General features: G+C 51.7%; 1 protein-coding gene across 1 annotated transcript; it reads left to right on the top strand.

Moving 5' to 3' along the window:
* Window positions 1-7,552: 7,552 nt before the first annotated feature.
* Window positions 7,553-15,965, top strand: H1-8 (H1.8 linker histone; the record flags this gene model as incomplete). The annotated part of the gene is made up of 5 exons (XM_080811696.1): window positions 7,553-7,661; window positions 12,132-12,391; window positions 14,109-14,472; window positions 15,309-15,370; window positions 15,717-15,965. 5 exons carry the CDS (start codon window positions 7,553-7,555, stop codon window positions 15,963-15,965), a joined length of 1,044 nt encoding a protein of 347 aa, XP_080667822.1.

Genomic DNA, 15,965 nt, shown 5'->3' with positions numbered 1-15,965 from the left:
TTATTATTATTATTATTGAGAGAAAGATGAGGTTCCCCACTTGGCCAGAACGCCCCATCTGGAGTCCTGAGTTCTCAGGGGCCATGGGATCGCTGTCCCTCCTCCCCCCAACTCATCTCTCAAGAACAAAAGAACTCTTGCTCTCTGGAAAAGTGTCCCGGCTTAGGGATAAGTGTCTAGCACAGAGTGGGGCACACAGTAGGTGCTTAATAAATGCTAGATGGATGAAGGAAGGAATGAATGGAGGAATGAGTGAAGGAATGAATGGGCTGGGAGAGCACATCTATCCTCTCGAAACCACCTTAGCAGCAGCTGGCCCTCAGCTGATGACCTTGAGCACTGGTTTCCCTCCCCGGGCCTCACTTTCTTTCTGGAAATCCCAGATCCCTGGCTCTGCCAACACATGGCTGCTGTGAAATCAAATAGGATTTTGTGTGTGCAGGTGCCTGTGTGTGTGAGAGCGTGTAAGCACTTTGTAAATGGTAAAGGGCTGTACAGATTGTAGTTAACATTACGAATAATATAAATTAATATAATTAATATGATCATCTCCTCTTGATAGTGACCGTTTTGAGATTGGGCAAAGTCCTAAGCATCCAGCCTCAGCAGGTTTCTTAAAATTAGCCATAATTTCTTAAAATTAGCCATTAGCGTCAAGGCCAGACCAGGGCTGATGGCTGGGCTGCAAAGGGGGAGAGTCAAGCGAACGCAGAAGGCAGTCATCTGGACTGAAAAAACATCAGGGGACTGTGGAGTCTAGGGCCAAGGCCCAGGGTCTCACCTCTGGCCTGGAGCCCCAGGCCTGGTGCTTCTCCTTCCCAATACAGCTGAGGGAGAGCTGGGCCTTTCTTTCAGTTTCTGCAAACCACCCACTCTCTTGTCCAGTAACTAGGCCACAGCAACTCTGGGCCAGCTTGGAGCTTCTGGATTCCATGTATATTCACTTGCCCACATTTAATGAAGAGCTGAGTTACCCTTGTCTCAAGGAGCTTAAAAAATAAACAAAAAGTTGGAAATTCCGATGGGCCCACCTTCCCTGGGGATGTTCATGGGTCCCAGATTCCAGCTCCCTTGCTGGGTGAGCCTGTCTTTAGTAGCTCCAGTCCATTCTCCATTCTGGAGAGTTCTTGCTGCGCAGCTGACCAGAACTCTCTGCATCAGAACTGAGTTTCCTCCATAGCTGCCCCTGCTCCATGTAACCGAAGCTGGAAGCTCTAGCTCTCCCCAGCTCTGCTGGGACCCTGGGCAAACTGGGATGTTGAAAGCTCAGCTCCCACACTCGGGGTTAATGGTGGTGGTTTCGTTGCTCTCCAGCTCTTTATCTGCAGAGTGGATTGAAACTGGGCGGCACCCACCTGATCCCTTGACCCCCAGGATGCCGGGTTTGGGCAACCAGCAGAGCCCCTTAGGGGTGTGGGGTAAAGGGAGCAGGCCTGGGAACAAGAAAAGCCCCAACTCTGGAGTCACAGAGACCCAGGTGGCCTGTGAAACTGCAAGCAAGTTTTGTCATCTCTCTGCGTCTCTTTATATGCCAAAGGGAATCTTAAACCAAGCTTAAGAGGACTGCAAACTTCATGTGGCCAGCCTACTTCCCGGCACACTGCAGCTGGTGGGAGATTTGGATATTACTGGGCCTTCAGTTCAGAGCTGGCCTTACTGAGAACATCATCCACAAGGGGAACAAGGATGGAGATATAGTCCCAAGAGTTACTTGCAACCTCCAAGGTGGGAAAGGATGGCTGGACCCTGAGATGAAAGGTCCTCAGGGCCGCGGTGGGGCTGGAGCAGGTGATAGCTGGGATCTCTACTGTGGCCCCTCTTTACTCTGCCTCCCTCAGTGATGTCAGTCAGGATTTCTTCAGGGTCAAGGCACAGGGACTCTAACTCTATAGGCTAAAGCAAGAGGAAGAAATTATTGGCTCCCATAAATGAAATGCCCAGGGCTTCAGGCACAGCTGGATGCAGGGGCTCAGATGTGCTCAGACTTCTGTATCTCTCCTTCCAGCTACACTTTTCCCTGTGTTGGCCCCACGCACAGGCTCACTATTCCCAAGAGGTAGCACAAACACCTACCAGCAAGCCCTGCAGAAAGTGAGCTGCTTTTTCCCTGACAGTTCCAGCAAAGGTCCTGGGTAGGGCTCTCATTGGCCAGGCCAGGGTCACCTAATCACCCCTACACCCATCACCAGGTTAGAATGGGGATTCATCATCTGATTGGCCAGACCTGGGTCACCTGAGCACCTTCCCCCCCCCACCCCCCACCCCCGTCACCCACCCATCCCTACATAAACCAAATGGTCTGAGTGAGGGTGGGGACAGGAAGGAGCCCAAGGGGTACATGAGGGGTGTCGTTACCAGACGGAGGAGGGCCAGAGACAGGGTGGGCAGATCTAACAGTGGCCCAGAGGGGTTGGCCTCTGTTAAGTGGAGATGGCCCACTATACCAGGCCTCTTTCCCACACTGCGGACACGAGAGAGAAGATTCCTGTGGCTGGTCCTGCAGGTCTCACTACATTTCTGATGTGTTAGGCAGTGGGAGATACAGGGGCATTTCTGCTGCCCTGCCTTGTGGGCAGCCCTGTTTCCTCACCACCCCATCTCTTTACTTATTCTGAGGAGTGGTATGCTTGTTTCAGACCCACATCCAGAGAAAAAAATTTACTCTCAAACCAGAAAAGTCTCTGTTTTTTTCCTGATAGAGAGGAAGTCCTCTTTCTCTCTTTCATTTATCATTGATTCAACAGTCCCCTGCCATATACCAAGGCCCACAGCTGCTGGCTTAGCTTGGGTTGAGGGTGTTACCTTATCTCCAGGCTCCAGGTGGCAAACTGGTTTATGGAATGCCTGTTGTATCTTCATTCAACCCAGTCTAAGGAAGCTGACCCTGGGCCAGGATGTCCTGGGGACTCAGAGATGGATTGGAGGGAGCAAGTGTCTGGGCTGTGACCTGGCCAGCCTCAAGGACACAGAGCTCTCTCACCTCAATCTTGTTTCTGGGAGCAGAGAGCATGCACCGACCCTCCCACCCGGGCACCACCACCAAGGCGGCAAAGCCTGATGGCAGCCTACCCTATGCCCCCCCAGTAGAGACGTGCACTCCTGACACCCCAGGGTGCCCCCAGAGAGACAGTGGGTGCCCTTCCGAGCCATACAACCTTGGACCATGACCCCGAACCTCACTCGGTTCCAGGCCTCTCAGCTTTAAAGAGGAGACTCATCCCAGTTGGTAGAATTGTCTGTAGAGACTAAAGAGATGATTGCTGTAAAAACTGCAATGCATGGTAGGCACTGGATAAACGCGAGGTTCTTTCCCAGAGACGTGAACCAAGTTCAAAGGAGCAGCCCCTGGGGTGGTGGTCAAGAGATTAAAATAATGGAGGGGTCTCAGGAAAGGCGGAAGCAAGTGCTAACTGCCCCCGATACTCATTCCCTTTGCTTTCTTTTAGTGATATCACTCCAAGTTCTAGCTGGGCACCTAGTGACCCAGCACGGGACAGCATCTCCCAGCTTCCCTTGCGTCTGTGGTGGCATGACATTAAGGTCTGGTCAATGGCATATAACCGGAAATGGTATGTGCAGTTCTGGGTTGCACATTTCAGAGAATGGAGGCATCCTCCCCTTCTCTTGTTTCCTGTCTGATGGCTGGAATGTGGTCATAATGACCAGAGCTGCAACAGCTATCTTGTATCGTGAGGGAGAACCTGTGGTCAGAGAACAGCACAGCAGCAAGCAAGAAGGAGCCTGGCTGTGTGTCCCATGCTGCCTTTCAGCCCTGCACAACTCACTCTTGAAGAGTCTCATGAGACAATGATTTCATGGTTTTTTGTTTAAACAACTGTTATTCTGGAGTTATAGCTGGTTTCGTCACTAAAACAGAGGGCTTCCGGGTTCCAGCCCACCGTCTGGACTTGGGAAGATCTAGTGCATGTCCTCTCTGAACTTTAGCTTCTTGATGTATAAATAAAATAGTGAATATAAAAATGTACATGGACATAGAACATGGTAGCTATCACTATTTCCACCCTGTCCTCTATGCATTCATTGACTAAAGTCACCAATCCCTTGATACCACAGGGGCTAGAGTTACACAAAACCAACACTCTGTCGCTGCTTCTAAAAGTCTGGAACTGTAATCTTCAGGCCTATGAGAGGGTGCACATGTAGGAAGCCCCCACTCAGGGTTTTAAAATGGTAAAACAGTTGTCAGCCTGACTTAAATCCCATACCAGCCTCAGTAGGAGTCACGTAAGTACACGGAGCAGCTTTCCTCTCTCCAGCAGCCTGAGCCTTACAGTTATCATTTCCCTGGAAAAAGGCAATCCTCTAGAAGAATTTTTAGATCTGCAGTGCATTTTAGAACTTCTTCCCTCCAAATGCAAAACTCTATCCTGGCACAGCCCAGGAGCAGGGTTTCATCTGAAGCTTGTGGGAATGTTTGTATCTCTTGAGTCTTTCTCTATTTCTCAATTCTTGGAAATTCCCCACAATGTGATCAAAATTGCGGCCCCTGTTTGTGCCAGCACCATGTGCCTCTTTGCCTCATCTCGCCTCCTGCTCTAACATGGTTCCTGCAGATGGTTCTCAGGCCTCCCTCCACTCAGCCAGGCTGGGCTCTGGCACTGGGGTTCCACAGCAGTGGGTTCTGAGTGCCTACTGTGTGCCAGGCACTGTTCTAGGCACCAGGGATACCACCAGGAACAAGACAGACACAACCCTGGCCATCCCCATCCCGTGCCCTCCAGGGGCTAGTGTGGGAGAGCTGTGCCTCAGGGTGCTGGAGGTTCCAGGGACTGCTGGAACCAGAGAAGGGGATCCTAACCTCCTAAGGGGTCAGGGAGGGCTTTTCTGAGCTACACTGAGGCTGAAAGGATGAGTGGGAAACAATCTAGAGAAGGTAGGTGGGGATGAAGAAAGGCCCTCTAGGCAGACTGTATCAGTTAGCTTATGCTGCATGACAAACAACCCCCAAACCTTGTGGCTGAAAACAACACACCATGTATTGTTGCCTGTGACTCTGTGGGTCAGCCAGGTTGTTCTGCTGATCTGGACTCAGTTTGATCAGTCCCTGCTGGGCTCCATAAAGCATCTGTGGTCAACTGAAGGTTTGGCTGGTGGGCCAGCTATGGGCTGGGTGACAGGGGTGCCTAAGCTGTGGGCCTCTGAGCATCCAGCAAACTAGCCAGGGCTTGTTCACATGGGATTGGTACATGGCATGGCATCACTTCCACCGTATTCTGTTGGTCAAGGCCAGCTCAGATTTAAGGAGTGTGCGAGGAGCTGCAAAGTTATATGCAAATGAACATGAACACGGGCAGGGGTGAAAAATTGGGGCCATTTCTGCATCCATCCAACATACACACAAAAGGAACACAAAGGAGAAAGGCCAGCTCTTAACAATCTAGCCCATTCCAAGAGCCACAGTGGTTGGGCTGTGGGGCTCCAGGGGGAAATGGGCTCCGTGAGCCAGACTCAAGAGGTCAAGCTTCCCCCTACAGGCAGTGGAGAACTATGAAGGGTACAAGGCGGGGGAGTGCTATCTAATTTCACTTTAGAACACTTTGATGGCCACTGCCTCTCTCAATTCAGACATCTGGTCTGGAAAAATCCCAACAATAAAGAGACTGTAGGGAGAAGAATGCAAGTGGTGTTTTAAACCTGAATCCTCTGGGTGCCTGGGTGACTCAGTCGGTTAAGTGTCTGCCTTCAGCTCGTGTCATGATCTCAGGGTCCTGGGATCAATCCCTGCATCAGGCTCCCTGCTTGCTGGAGAGTCTGCTTCTCCCTCTGCCCCTCCTCCCACTTGTTCTCTGAATCTCCCTCCTTTCTCTCTGAAAAAACTAAATAAACCTGTGTCCTGCAAATCCTACACCCTCCTCAGAGGGAAGCACTACTATTATCTTGGTGTGAATCCTTTCAGACCTTCTTCCGTACCTTCACTTACACACACACACACAGATACACACACACTCATACACTCACACACATATTCTCTCTTCTCAGAAGAGGCGGCAGGGGAGCGTATTCCACAGACTCATTCCGGTTCATTTGTTTTCATCTTAAAAATTTATCTTTCTATCTAGGGGTGCCTGGGTGGGTCAGCGGGTTGAGCCGCTGCCTTCGGCTCAGGTCATGATCTCAGGGTCCTGGGATCGAGCCCCGAATCCCGCTCTCTACTCAGCAGGGAGCCTGTTCCCCCCGCCCCCAACCCCGCCTGCCGCTCTGCTTAATTGTGATCTGTCAAATAAATAAAATCTTTTAAAAAATTATCTATTTACTTATTTATTTAAAGTAGGCTCCACACCCGATGTGGGGCTCGAACTCACAACCGTGAGACAGAGAGCCACATGCTCCACCGCCTGAGACAGACAGGTGGCCCTCTGGTTCACTCGTTGTCTGCCATGCACTCCTCTACCAAGTGAGCGGACCATGGTTTATGCGTCCTCTCTTCCCCGGGCTGCGGATTCGGGTTGTTCTGGACGTGCGTGTGAGTCCCCGTATCTCTCAATGTGAGAGTTTCTCCCCAACTTCTCCCCGGAGCAGAGCTCCACGGCTGGGATGTGGCCCAAATCTGTAACTCTCCTTGTGTTAGATGTCACCGCACTGCTTCCCAAAGCGGCTCCCCCTCCCAGCAGCTGTGATTTCTTGACGGCCTGGCCACCCGGCATCTGCATGAGAGAGACGTAAATACCTGTCATTCCAGCAGGTGCAGAAAACCACCTGCGCCTGTACTAATTCACCCATCGTTTCAAATGGCTGCTCGGTATTCGGTACTCAGGGAGTACTTCAGCCAAGCCTCAAGGGATTCATCTGGTAGTTCTCTCTCTCTCTCTTTTTTTCTTTTTCCAGATAATGCATCAATTGTTTCTTTTCTGACTAAGGCAATTCTAGGACAGAGAAGGGGAGCTGCTGAGTTCAAGGGAATACCTTTCCAAAGCAGGCTGTCCCCCAATTCCCTCTCCTGGTGGAGGCACTGGATGCACTTCCTGCATCCTTATCTACACTGCCTTTAATTTTAGTCAGTTTGATGGGAAAATAGTATCTTACCGCTGTTTCAGTGTGAATTTTCCTGAGTGCCAACGAGGTCGAGAAACACCACTTCTTGAGAAACCAAGGGTGGCAGTGGCCTGAGAACAGGAGTGGCATTGAGGTAAGTGGGCCTGGAGGCCTCAGTGGCCACTTCCACGCCCCAGGTGTGCCCAGTTCCCCATCAGCCTCTCCGGGCCCTGTAGGGGTAGAGGGCACAGGAGGGACCGTCATCTCAGCGCAGATCATTTTGCCACGGGAAAAGTCAATTGAAAAATCAATTGACTCACCCAAGGTCACAGTGGAGTGGGGGGCCAAGCTGGGCGTCCGTGCACAGGGCAGTATTGCAGTGCTCCATCCCAGCCCTCCTGCCCCAATCAGCAGCCCACACAGCCTCCCAGCCCAATCAGGGGCTAATTGGAGTGGTGGGGCTGGGCTATTGATATATAAGAGGAACGAGCAGGCCTGGAAGTTTCACGCCTTGGGAGGGGTCTGACCATCAGCGTCTGCATCTGCGTCTACCCATGCAATGGCTCCTGGAAGCTTTGCCTCCAGCGACATCTCCACATCCTCAGCGTCCTCAGCCCCCTTGCCCTCCACAGTGGGGTTGTCCGAGCTGTCTGGGTCTGAAGAGCCAGGTAGGTCCCCACGAGCCCTTTCCTTGGGTGTCCTGGACCCTCCTCGTGCCACCCAGCCTCCTCTCCCAGCCCAGCACCCATCCTAGAGGCTGTGGACTTGAGGTGCTCATTTGGCAGAAGAGCGGATGCCTGGACTTAGCAGGGGCCGGGGAGGGGGGCCAGGGTCGGGGGACTGAGGCTGGCCCAGCTCAGGGGAAGAGGGCAGGGCGGGTCTCCCCAGCTGGAGCCCATTTCCTGTTGGGGGAGGGCTGGCAGCCACACTGCAGCTGAGGGCAGCTAGTTGGAGGAAGGGTGGGGGGAACGGAGAGCAAGCGTTTGATGTTAGGCTGGGCCTTGGATTTAGGGCTGTGCCCCACTTTGCAATCAACAAACAATGCCTCAGGGTTTCTCTGGATATGGATAGGTTCATTCCCACCAGGAGCTCTCGGTCTGATGGGGAAGACTGCCTCATTAATGGATGCCATTTCGTAATGTGGCACGTGCTCTGACGCCAGGAATGCAGAGGGCTGTAGGAGCCCCAAGGAGTCGCTAACCCACTCTGGGAGGTCGAGGAGGGCTTTCTAGAGGTGGTGACCTCTGAAGAAGGTCACCTTTCAGGTGGCCTTACCCAGAAGAAACGGGGTGAGGCAGGGGAAGTGTTCTGAGTCTGAGTAAAGGCTCCTTCAGAGAAGGTTGGAGGGTGAGTTCCAGGTGCTTTGGAGCCTGGGGCAGTGTTGCTCACCAGTCCTTGAGAAGTCGGGGCAGGTGTCCAAATCATGGTGCTGCATGGGCCTTGAAGGATGAGTGAGAGCTACCTGAGTGACCATGGGGGACAAAGGCCACCAAGGCAAGGGAAGAGCACGGGCAAAGGCCCAGAGGTGAGGGGGTTGGGGCAAGCATCCGGGGAGTCACAGGCCCTCCTCCGGCCAGGGGCAGAGTGGTGGGGCAGGAGGAGGGGAGGGCCAGGACCTGCCCGCTGAGCCTCCAAGCCTTCACCAGGGCCTTGGGCCCTTTTCACTGAGGGCAGTGGGAAGGGCAGGGAGGAGAGGTGCATGGGGAAGGCGGCTGCGGTCCTCAGGATGGAGAGGGGAGAAGTCTATGAAGAAGGGGTGGGGAAGAGAGGTCCAGATGTCCTCCAGGTTCTTGCTTGGGTGTCCGGGTAGGTATTGTGGGTGCCATTCCTGGGAGAGAGAGGATGGAGGACAAGTTTGGGGGAGCTAGGGGTTCTTTTCTGGTCATCCCAGGAAAGAGCAGGCATTGAATAATGCAGAGTGAGGAACTGCATTCAGCTTCAGGGAGTGGGAAAGGAAGAGACCTGGGGTGGCTCCCTGGGACAGGGCCTGGTTTGGGGGAGGCAGGGGAGGGGTTAGAACTGTCACTGCAGGCCAGGCCAAAGGACACTGCAGCTGGAAGGGTGCAGACTTTCTTAGACACCCCATCCCCACTGTACAGAAGGGAAGACTAGGGCCCAGAGAGGAGAGTGACACTCCCAGGGTCCTGGGTGTGGCTGACCCACAATTCCACCCATTCCCAAGCTTTTGGCCCAAAGTTCCCAGACACTGGGCTATTCCTGGCCAGGAGGCAGCAACAGTTGAATTGGATTAGGTCTCTACAGTTCTTGTGCCTTTTTTCCCCCTTCTGCTTCAAAATGTGTTTCAAAAAACATATTTTTTAGCCAATCAATTCCTTTTAAAAAGTCTTTCATTTTGGCAAATTGATCAGAAGCCAACATTTCTAATCACCACATTTAAATCAGGCTTCATATTTAAACCACTTCTATGCCCCTTATAGTGACTAGCAGCTTTTCTTTTCTTCCCTTGATCCTATTTTCTTTTGCAACTTAAAAAAAATAAATAACAGATATTGAGATCTCAGTAATTCACATACCATTCAATTCACCCATTTAAAGGGTGCAGTGGCTGTTAGTATATTCACAGCTGTGTATCCATCTCCACACAGGCAATTTTAGAATATTTTCATCCCCTTAAAAAGAAAACCTGTAGTCCTTAAAGTCACTGCCCCTCCCCACCCTCCATCCCCAGCCCCCAGCAACCACTAATCTACTTTCTGTCTGTGATTATCCCATTCCGGACATTTCATATAAATGGCACCCAGCATGTTTTCAAGGAAGAACTTCATTCCTTCTTTTGGCTGGATGATCCTCCATTTTATGGCTAATATCATGTTCTGTTTATCCAATTCATTAGTTTATGGACATCTGAGTTTCTACTTTGGGCCATTATAAATAATGCTGCTATGAACATTTGTGTACAAATCTTCATTTGAGCATGGGTTTTCATTTCTCTTGAGTATACATACCTAGGAGTGGGATTCTTTTGTAACTTCTTATGTATGGAAACTTCCAAATGCATGCAGAAATAGACTGAGTGGTAAAGTGTCCCCCCCCCCCCACTCCCTTCCCTGTGCACCCATCGTCCAGCTTCAACACTTATCAGGTCCTCAGTACTCTTTTTTCACCTACTGTGTCATTTCAAAGCAAATGCCAAGGTTATCATTTAACCTACAAATAGTCCAGCATTTATCTTTGTTTCTCATTTTTAATTTTAATTTTTTTTTTTTTTTGAGAGAGAGGAGTAGGTGCATGTGTAGGGGGTTGCAGGGAGAGGGAGAGGGAGATCATGACCTGAGCTGAAATCAAAAGTCAGACACTTAACTGACTGAGCCACCTTGGTGCCCCATCTTAATTTTTTAAAGCTATTTTTAATTGATATACAATATTATATTAGTTTTAAGTACATAACCATACAAATTCATTATTTGTATGCATAATGAAATACTTACCATGATTAAGTGTAGTTATCCTGTTAGTGATATCAAACTGTCTGACTTATTTCACTTAGTATAATACCTCCTAAGTCTACCCCATGTTGTTGCAAATGACAAGATTAGGGCTGAGTAATATTCCACTGGATCCAAGAGTATATCTTCTTTATCCATTCATCTATTTGTGGACATGAGTTGTTTCAATATCTTGACTATTGTCAGTAATGCTGCAATGAACATAGGGATGTATATAGCTTTTTGAACTAGTGCTTTTGTTTTCTTCAGATAAATATGCACAAATGGAATTGCTGGATGGTGGGGTAGTTCTATTTTTCAGTTTTGAGGAAACTTCATAGTGTTTTCCAGAGTGGTTGCATCAGTTTACATTCTCAACGGTAGTACACAAGGGTTCCCTTTTCTCCACAGCCTTGCCAACACTTGTTATTCTTGTCTTTTTTTCTTTTTTTCTTTTTTTTTAAGTAGCTCCATGCCCAGCATGGAGACCAATACAGGGCTTGAACTCACAACCCTGAGATCAAGACTTGAACTGATATCAAGAGTCAGATGCTTAACCAACTGAGGCAAGCAGGCACCCCTATTTATTTCATGTATTTTTACTATTAGCCATTGCAACAGGTGTGAACTCCTGTCTCGTTGTGGCTGTGATTTGCACTCCCCTGATGATTAGTGATATCGAACATCTTTTCATGTGCCTGATGGCCATCTGTATGTCATTGGAGAAATGTCTATTCAAATCCTCTGCCCACTTTTTAATCAGATTGATTTTTTGGTTACTGAGTTGTAGGAGCTCTTTATATATTTTAGATATTAACCCCTTATGGGATATATCATTTGCAAGTATCTTCTCCCATCCAATAGGTTGCCTTTTCATTTTGTGATGATTTCCTTTGCTCTGCAAAGATTTTTTTTTTTTTTTTTTTAGTTTGTTGTGATCCTAATAGTTTATTTTTGCTTCCGTTGCCCTTGGTATTTACCTTTAAAAGAAGAGAGCCTCTTACAAAATAACTGTGATACCATCAGCAAACCCCCCCCAAAATATCATCCTTAATATCACCAAACTTCAATGCTCACATTTATCTGTTTGCCTCCCCTCCGCACGCCCCCTCCCCCGAGTTGGCTCATTTAGGTCCCGCTCTGAGTTTGAACAAAGGATCCCACGTTGCATTTGCTTGGACGGGCTCTGCAGTGTCTTATCCCTAGGGCCCCTTCCCACTTTTTCTTTTCCTCCTTGTTTATTTGTAGAAGAAGCCGGGCCGTGCATCCTGGAAAGCTCCTCACGGGCTGGATTTCGCTGATTTCCTCCCTGTGGCCCTCTCGCCGAGCCCCTGGATTTCCTGTAAACGGGTAGTTAGGCTTAGACAACTGACCTGATGTATTTGGTTTTCTAAAAGGACTATTTAGTTCTTTCAGTGAGGCTCTAAGGAGCGCCTGGTGTGGGCCCAGCCCGGCGCCAGTCACTGGGAGCCAGTGGCCAGACAAGCAGCCTGCCCGCCCCACCTTGGGCTGCTCACAGGCCAGCAGGCGGGGCTACAAACCTGGGGTGTATCTGATCCCCCCACAGACCCCTGACCCACCCCCCATGCGGCGTGGCTGGTGCCTGGTGGGTGCTCTGCCAGGCAGGTCCGTGGTCTGTCGGGCCGGAGTGGGGGTCTGGGCACCAGGTGACGTGCCACTGTCCGCCCGCAGGCCCGAGTCGCAGAGCCATCCGAGGGCCTCGCCGCCACCCCCCTGTGCTGCGCATGGTCCTGGAGGCACTGCAGGCGGGAGAGCAGCGCCGGGGCACCTCTGTGGCCGCCATCAAGCTTTACATCCTACAGAAGTACCCTACAGTGGACAGCCTCCGGTTCAAGCACCTGCTGAAGCAGGCCCTGGCCACGGGCGTGCACCGCGGTCTGCTCATCAGGCCCACCAACTCCAAGGCCAGGGGCGCCACTGGCAGCTTCAAAGTGAGCCTGCTGGGGCTGGAGAGTGGGGCTGTGGGAGGCCACAGGGTGGGAGGGTCTGGGCCCCAGACTTTGAGCTTCAACCCAGCTCCTCCTCCCCAGTTCCCACCCTTGGGGGGCTGTTTCCCATCTTTTCTCCTTGTCTTCCTCCTGTCTTGGAGATACCCTCTGCTCCAGGAGGGTGGTGCTGTGCCTCCGTCGAGAGCCCCAATTCACCAGCTGCATCTGCCTTCATCCCTGTCCCGTGTGTCCTATAACCAGGGACTATCTCAGCTGTGTTCATTCAGAGTCCTTAGTGCCCACACCACCTGCCTGGAATTCTCCGTCATGGACAAGGCACACCCAACCATGGGCTCTAGAAGGTCACAGGTTTGCACCCCACGCTCTCTGGCTCTAAACCCCAGGTCTCCAGACCAGGGCTGGCACCTCCCTAAGCCACCCCATCCTCATCTTTCAAAGGGAAGGGTCCCAGAGGGGAGCCATCCAGGGACACCTAGAGCTGAGAGCAGATTGGGCATAAAATCCAACCCCAACATGTGACTGTCAGCTGCCACCAGGGAAGTCTCGGGGACCGGACATGAGGTCTGTCTTGTCATTGCTGGGCCCCAGCACGTGATAGTTGCTCTAACGTAACCATAGAACACTGTGGAACTTTCTCAAGCTACCATGTTCCGGTCCCTGTGGTAACCAGGTGGCCGAGGACAGCAAGTTCCTCACAGAACTCCCAGGCGAGGGTCAGAGCTTGGACACAAGCTATGGCAAGTCCAGGGGCATGGGGCGGGTTGGGGGGGGGTGAAAGAGGCGGGGGCACTGAGGGTGCATGTGGCTGGGTTAGGCTGCAGGACCTGAGAGCCCATCAGGAAAGTAGGCTGAGGGAGGGGAGGTGAGGAAGGGAGCCTGGAGTGTCATGGAGTTAGGAATGTGTGTGTGCTAGGAGGGGAGGTTGTTTCTGGTCATGATGATAATAAGATTTGGGGAGCAGAGGGAGTAACATCACTAGAGGCAGGCTGTAGAAGGATGAGGCCACCTGTTTGCCAGGGACCCTCACATACCCCTGCCTCTCACCCACTCCCTGGTGGCCCCATTGTAAAGATGGGAAGACTGAGGCCAGTGAGAGACCAGAAGACTTGGCTGAGTTCCACAGGAAGTTGTGAACTCTCAGCTCTCTGACTTGGAAGGTCCACCCAAGGCAAAAGGGGAAAAGGGAGACTGAGGGAGGCATGGAGGTATGAGGCATGAGGTGAGGGGCAGGGTCTAGGTAGAGGGAGGAGGAGGGGGAGTCAGAGCCATGGTGCATGCGTAGGTGTATGGGCTGGGAGGTCGAAGGAGATTTGTAGATTAACATCTCTGAAGACTGGGGTCAGGACTCACAATGTGTGCTGTGCAGTTTACTCCCAGGAACCTGGCTTTGAGCCTTCCAGACTTCGGGGACAGGAGGGGGTTTGCCTATGCCCTCCTGCCAGCCACCTATGCAGGAAATAAGAGAACCGAGGATGTGTCTAGGAGACTTGGGTCCCCCAGCTCTCAGTGGCAGCACCCCTCCCTCAAAGAGCCGTACAGGGATAGAATATCTTTGGCATCTGGGAGGTGCTCATGCCCTTGACCACCACCTTCCCTCTTTTGGAACAAGGCCTTCTTCTCTGAGCCTCGTGTAGTGTGTAGGGGTGCGAGACCCTGAGAACTTATGCTCTCAATTCCACTCCATTCTCTCCTCCACCAGTTGGTTCCCAAGCATAAAAGGAAAGTCCAACCCAGGAAGACAACCACCAAGACAGCCCCCAGGAAACCCAGTGAGGCCAAGGAGAAGGTCCCTAAGAAACCAAGAGAGGCAAAGAAGGACCTTTCCAACCCAGCTGAGGTGAAAAGGGGACTGAAGAAGCCTCGAGAGGCAAGGATGGCTCCTCCCAAACCAGGTGCAGCCAAAGAGAAGGCTCCCAAGAAAGGCGGCCAGACCAAAGACCAAGAGGCAAGAGTGAGTGAGGCCAGGAAGTCCTCTCAACAGCCAGACAAGGCCCCATGGGCTCCTCCCAGTGCCACTGGGCTCAGTGAGAAGTCAAAGGTCAAAGGCAGAAGGAAGAGCCAAGGTAGGTGTGTGAGGGGGCTGGGAGGAGAGCTTGGGGACAAGGGTTTGTGGCAGCTGCTGGATATGAGGTGGGAGAGAAGGAGAGGCCTGCTCTGGGGAAGGGGTTCTTTATCTATAAATGTGGCTGAGTGCTTGGCTTGACCTGGAGAGTTGGAGAACTCATGGTAGCTGGGCGGGGGGGGGGGGGGGGGCGATGGGTGGGTTAGGTTTAGGGAAGGGGAAACCCAGAGAGAAGAGGAGCCTGACTCATCTGAGAGGAGTCAGGGGACGTTTCCTAGAATAAGTGTCCTAGGGAGGACAACAGCCTGTGCAAAGGCCCAGAGGCATGAAGAAGGTAGAGGTATTGAGGAAGTGCAAATTGTTCTGTGTGCAATGTGGGAAGTAGAAGGGGGAGCCTGTGAAAGGCAGCTGGGAGTCTGGACCAGATCTGGAGGACAAAAAAACGTGGAAGGACTTTGAACAGGGAACAGCTAGGGCACAGAGTATTTTTAAAAATATATCATGGCTGTTGTGTGGAAGGCAGGCTAAAGACTAGAGACCAATAAACCAGTAAGGGATCTTTGGTGAGGGTGAACACAGCAAAGGGGGTGCTCCGCCTGGTGCCTTGCTCAGGGTTGGGGATGGTCTCCCACTGTCCAGTTAATCCCCCAACCATCCCATGAGAGAGATGCTGTTACCCCCAGTTTGTAACAAGGGTACCCAGGCTCAAAGAGACCAACTGCCTTGCCCCAGGTCACATAGCCAATAAGTATCAGAGTGAGGACTAGGGCCCCTGAACCTTCAGCATCTCCTCCTGAAAGGGCTCCTTCCCACATGCTCTCCCCTCCCCTCCGACAGGTGGTGAGGCCCCCAGGAAGACAAAAGCTGGGAGTCAGAGTGTAAAATCCACGGTCCCTAAGGTAGGTCCTGCATGACTTCTATGGTCTGGATCTCCATGCTGAGCCGGCCAGAGCTTGGGCGTCCTGCACCAGGCCCCTGGGAGGGTCTAGAGAAGGGAGAATTTGTGGAGAAGGGAGTAATTTTGATACAAAGTTCTGTTCACTTCTGTCTGGCCCTCCAGTGCTCTGAGGATCCTCACCCCTGTTTCCCACATAAGACCCAGGCTAAGGTTGGGGCCCCTTGTCCAAAGCCACCCAGATTTCCCCCCAGCTTGGAGCCCACTGGGATTTCAACCCTGTTCTTGTGGGCTCTAAGCTATGCGTCCAAACCTGCTCCACTCTCTTCTTATGGTTTGCTTTCTTATAGGGCAAGAATGGTGCTGCTCCTCCAGCCAAAAAGAAGGAAAACCACATCCCTAAAGAGGTCATTGCCCATGTGGCCAAGGAGGGGCCCAAAGCCAAGGCCTCTGCTCGTCCCAGGGATGGCAGGTCTAAGACAGTACCTGAACCCCTGGCCAGGAAGAGAGAGGCCCCCAAGGGCCCAAGGAGGCCAGGCATGTCCACCAAGGCCTCATCATCCAAACTGGCCAGTAGGAAGGCGGAGGCTGAAAACTAG

The sequence above is a fragment of the Martes martes genome, assembly GCF_963455335.1.
Source record: "Martes martes genome assembly, chromosome: 1".
In the NCBI taxonomy this organism is placed as follows: Eukaryota; Metazoa; Chordata; class Mammalia; order Carnivora; family Mustelidae; genus Martes; species Martes martes.
Note: the sequence above shows the minus strand (reverse complement) of the source record. Positions and strands in the feature narration are given on the sequence as shown.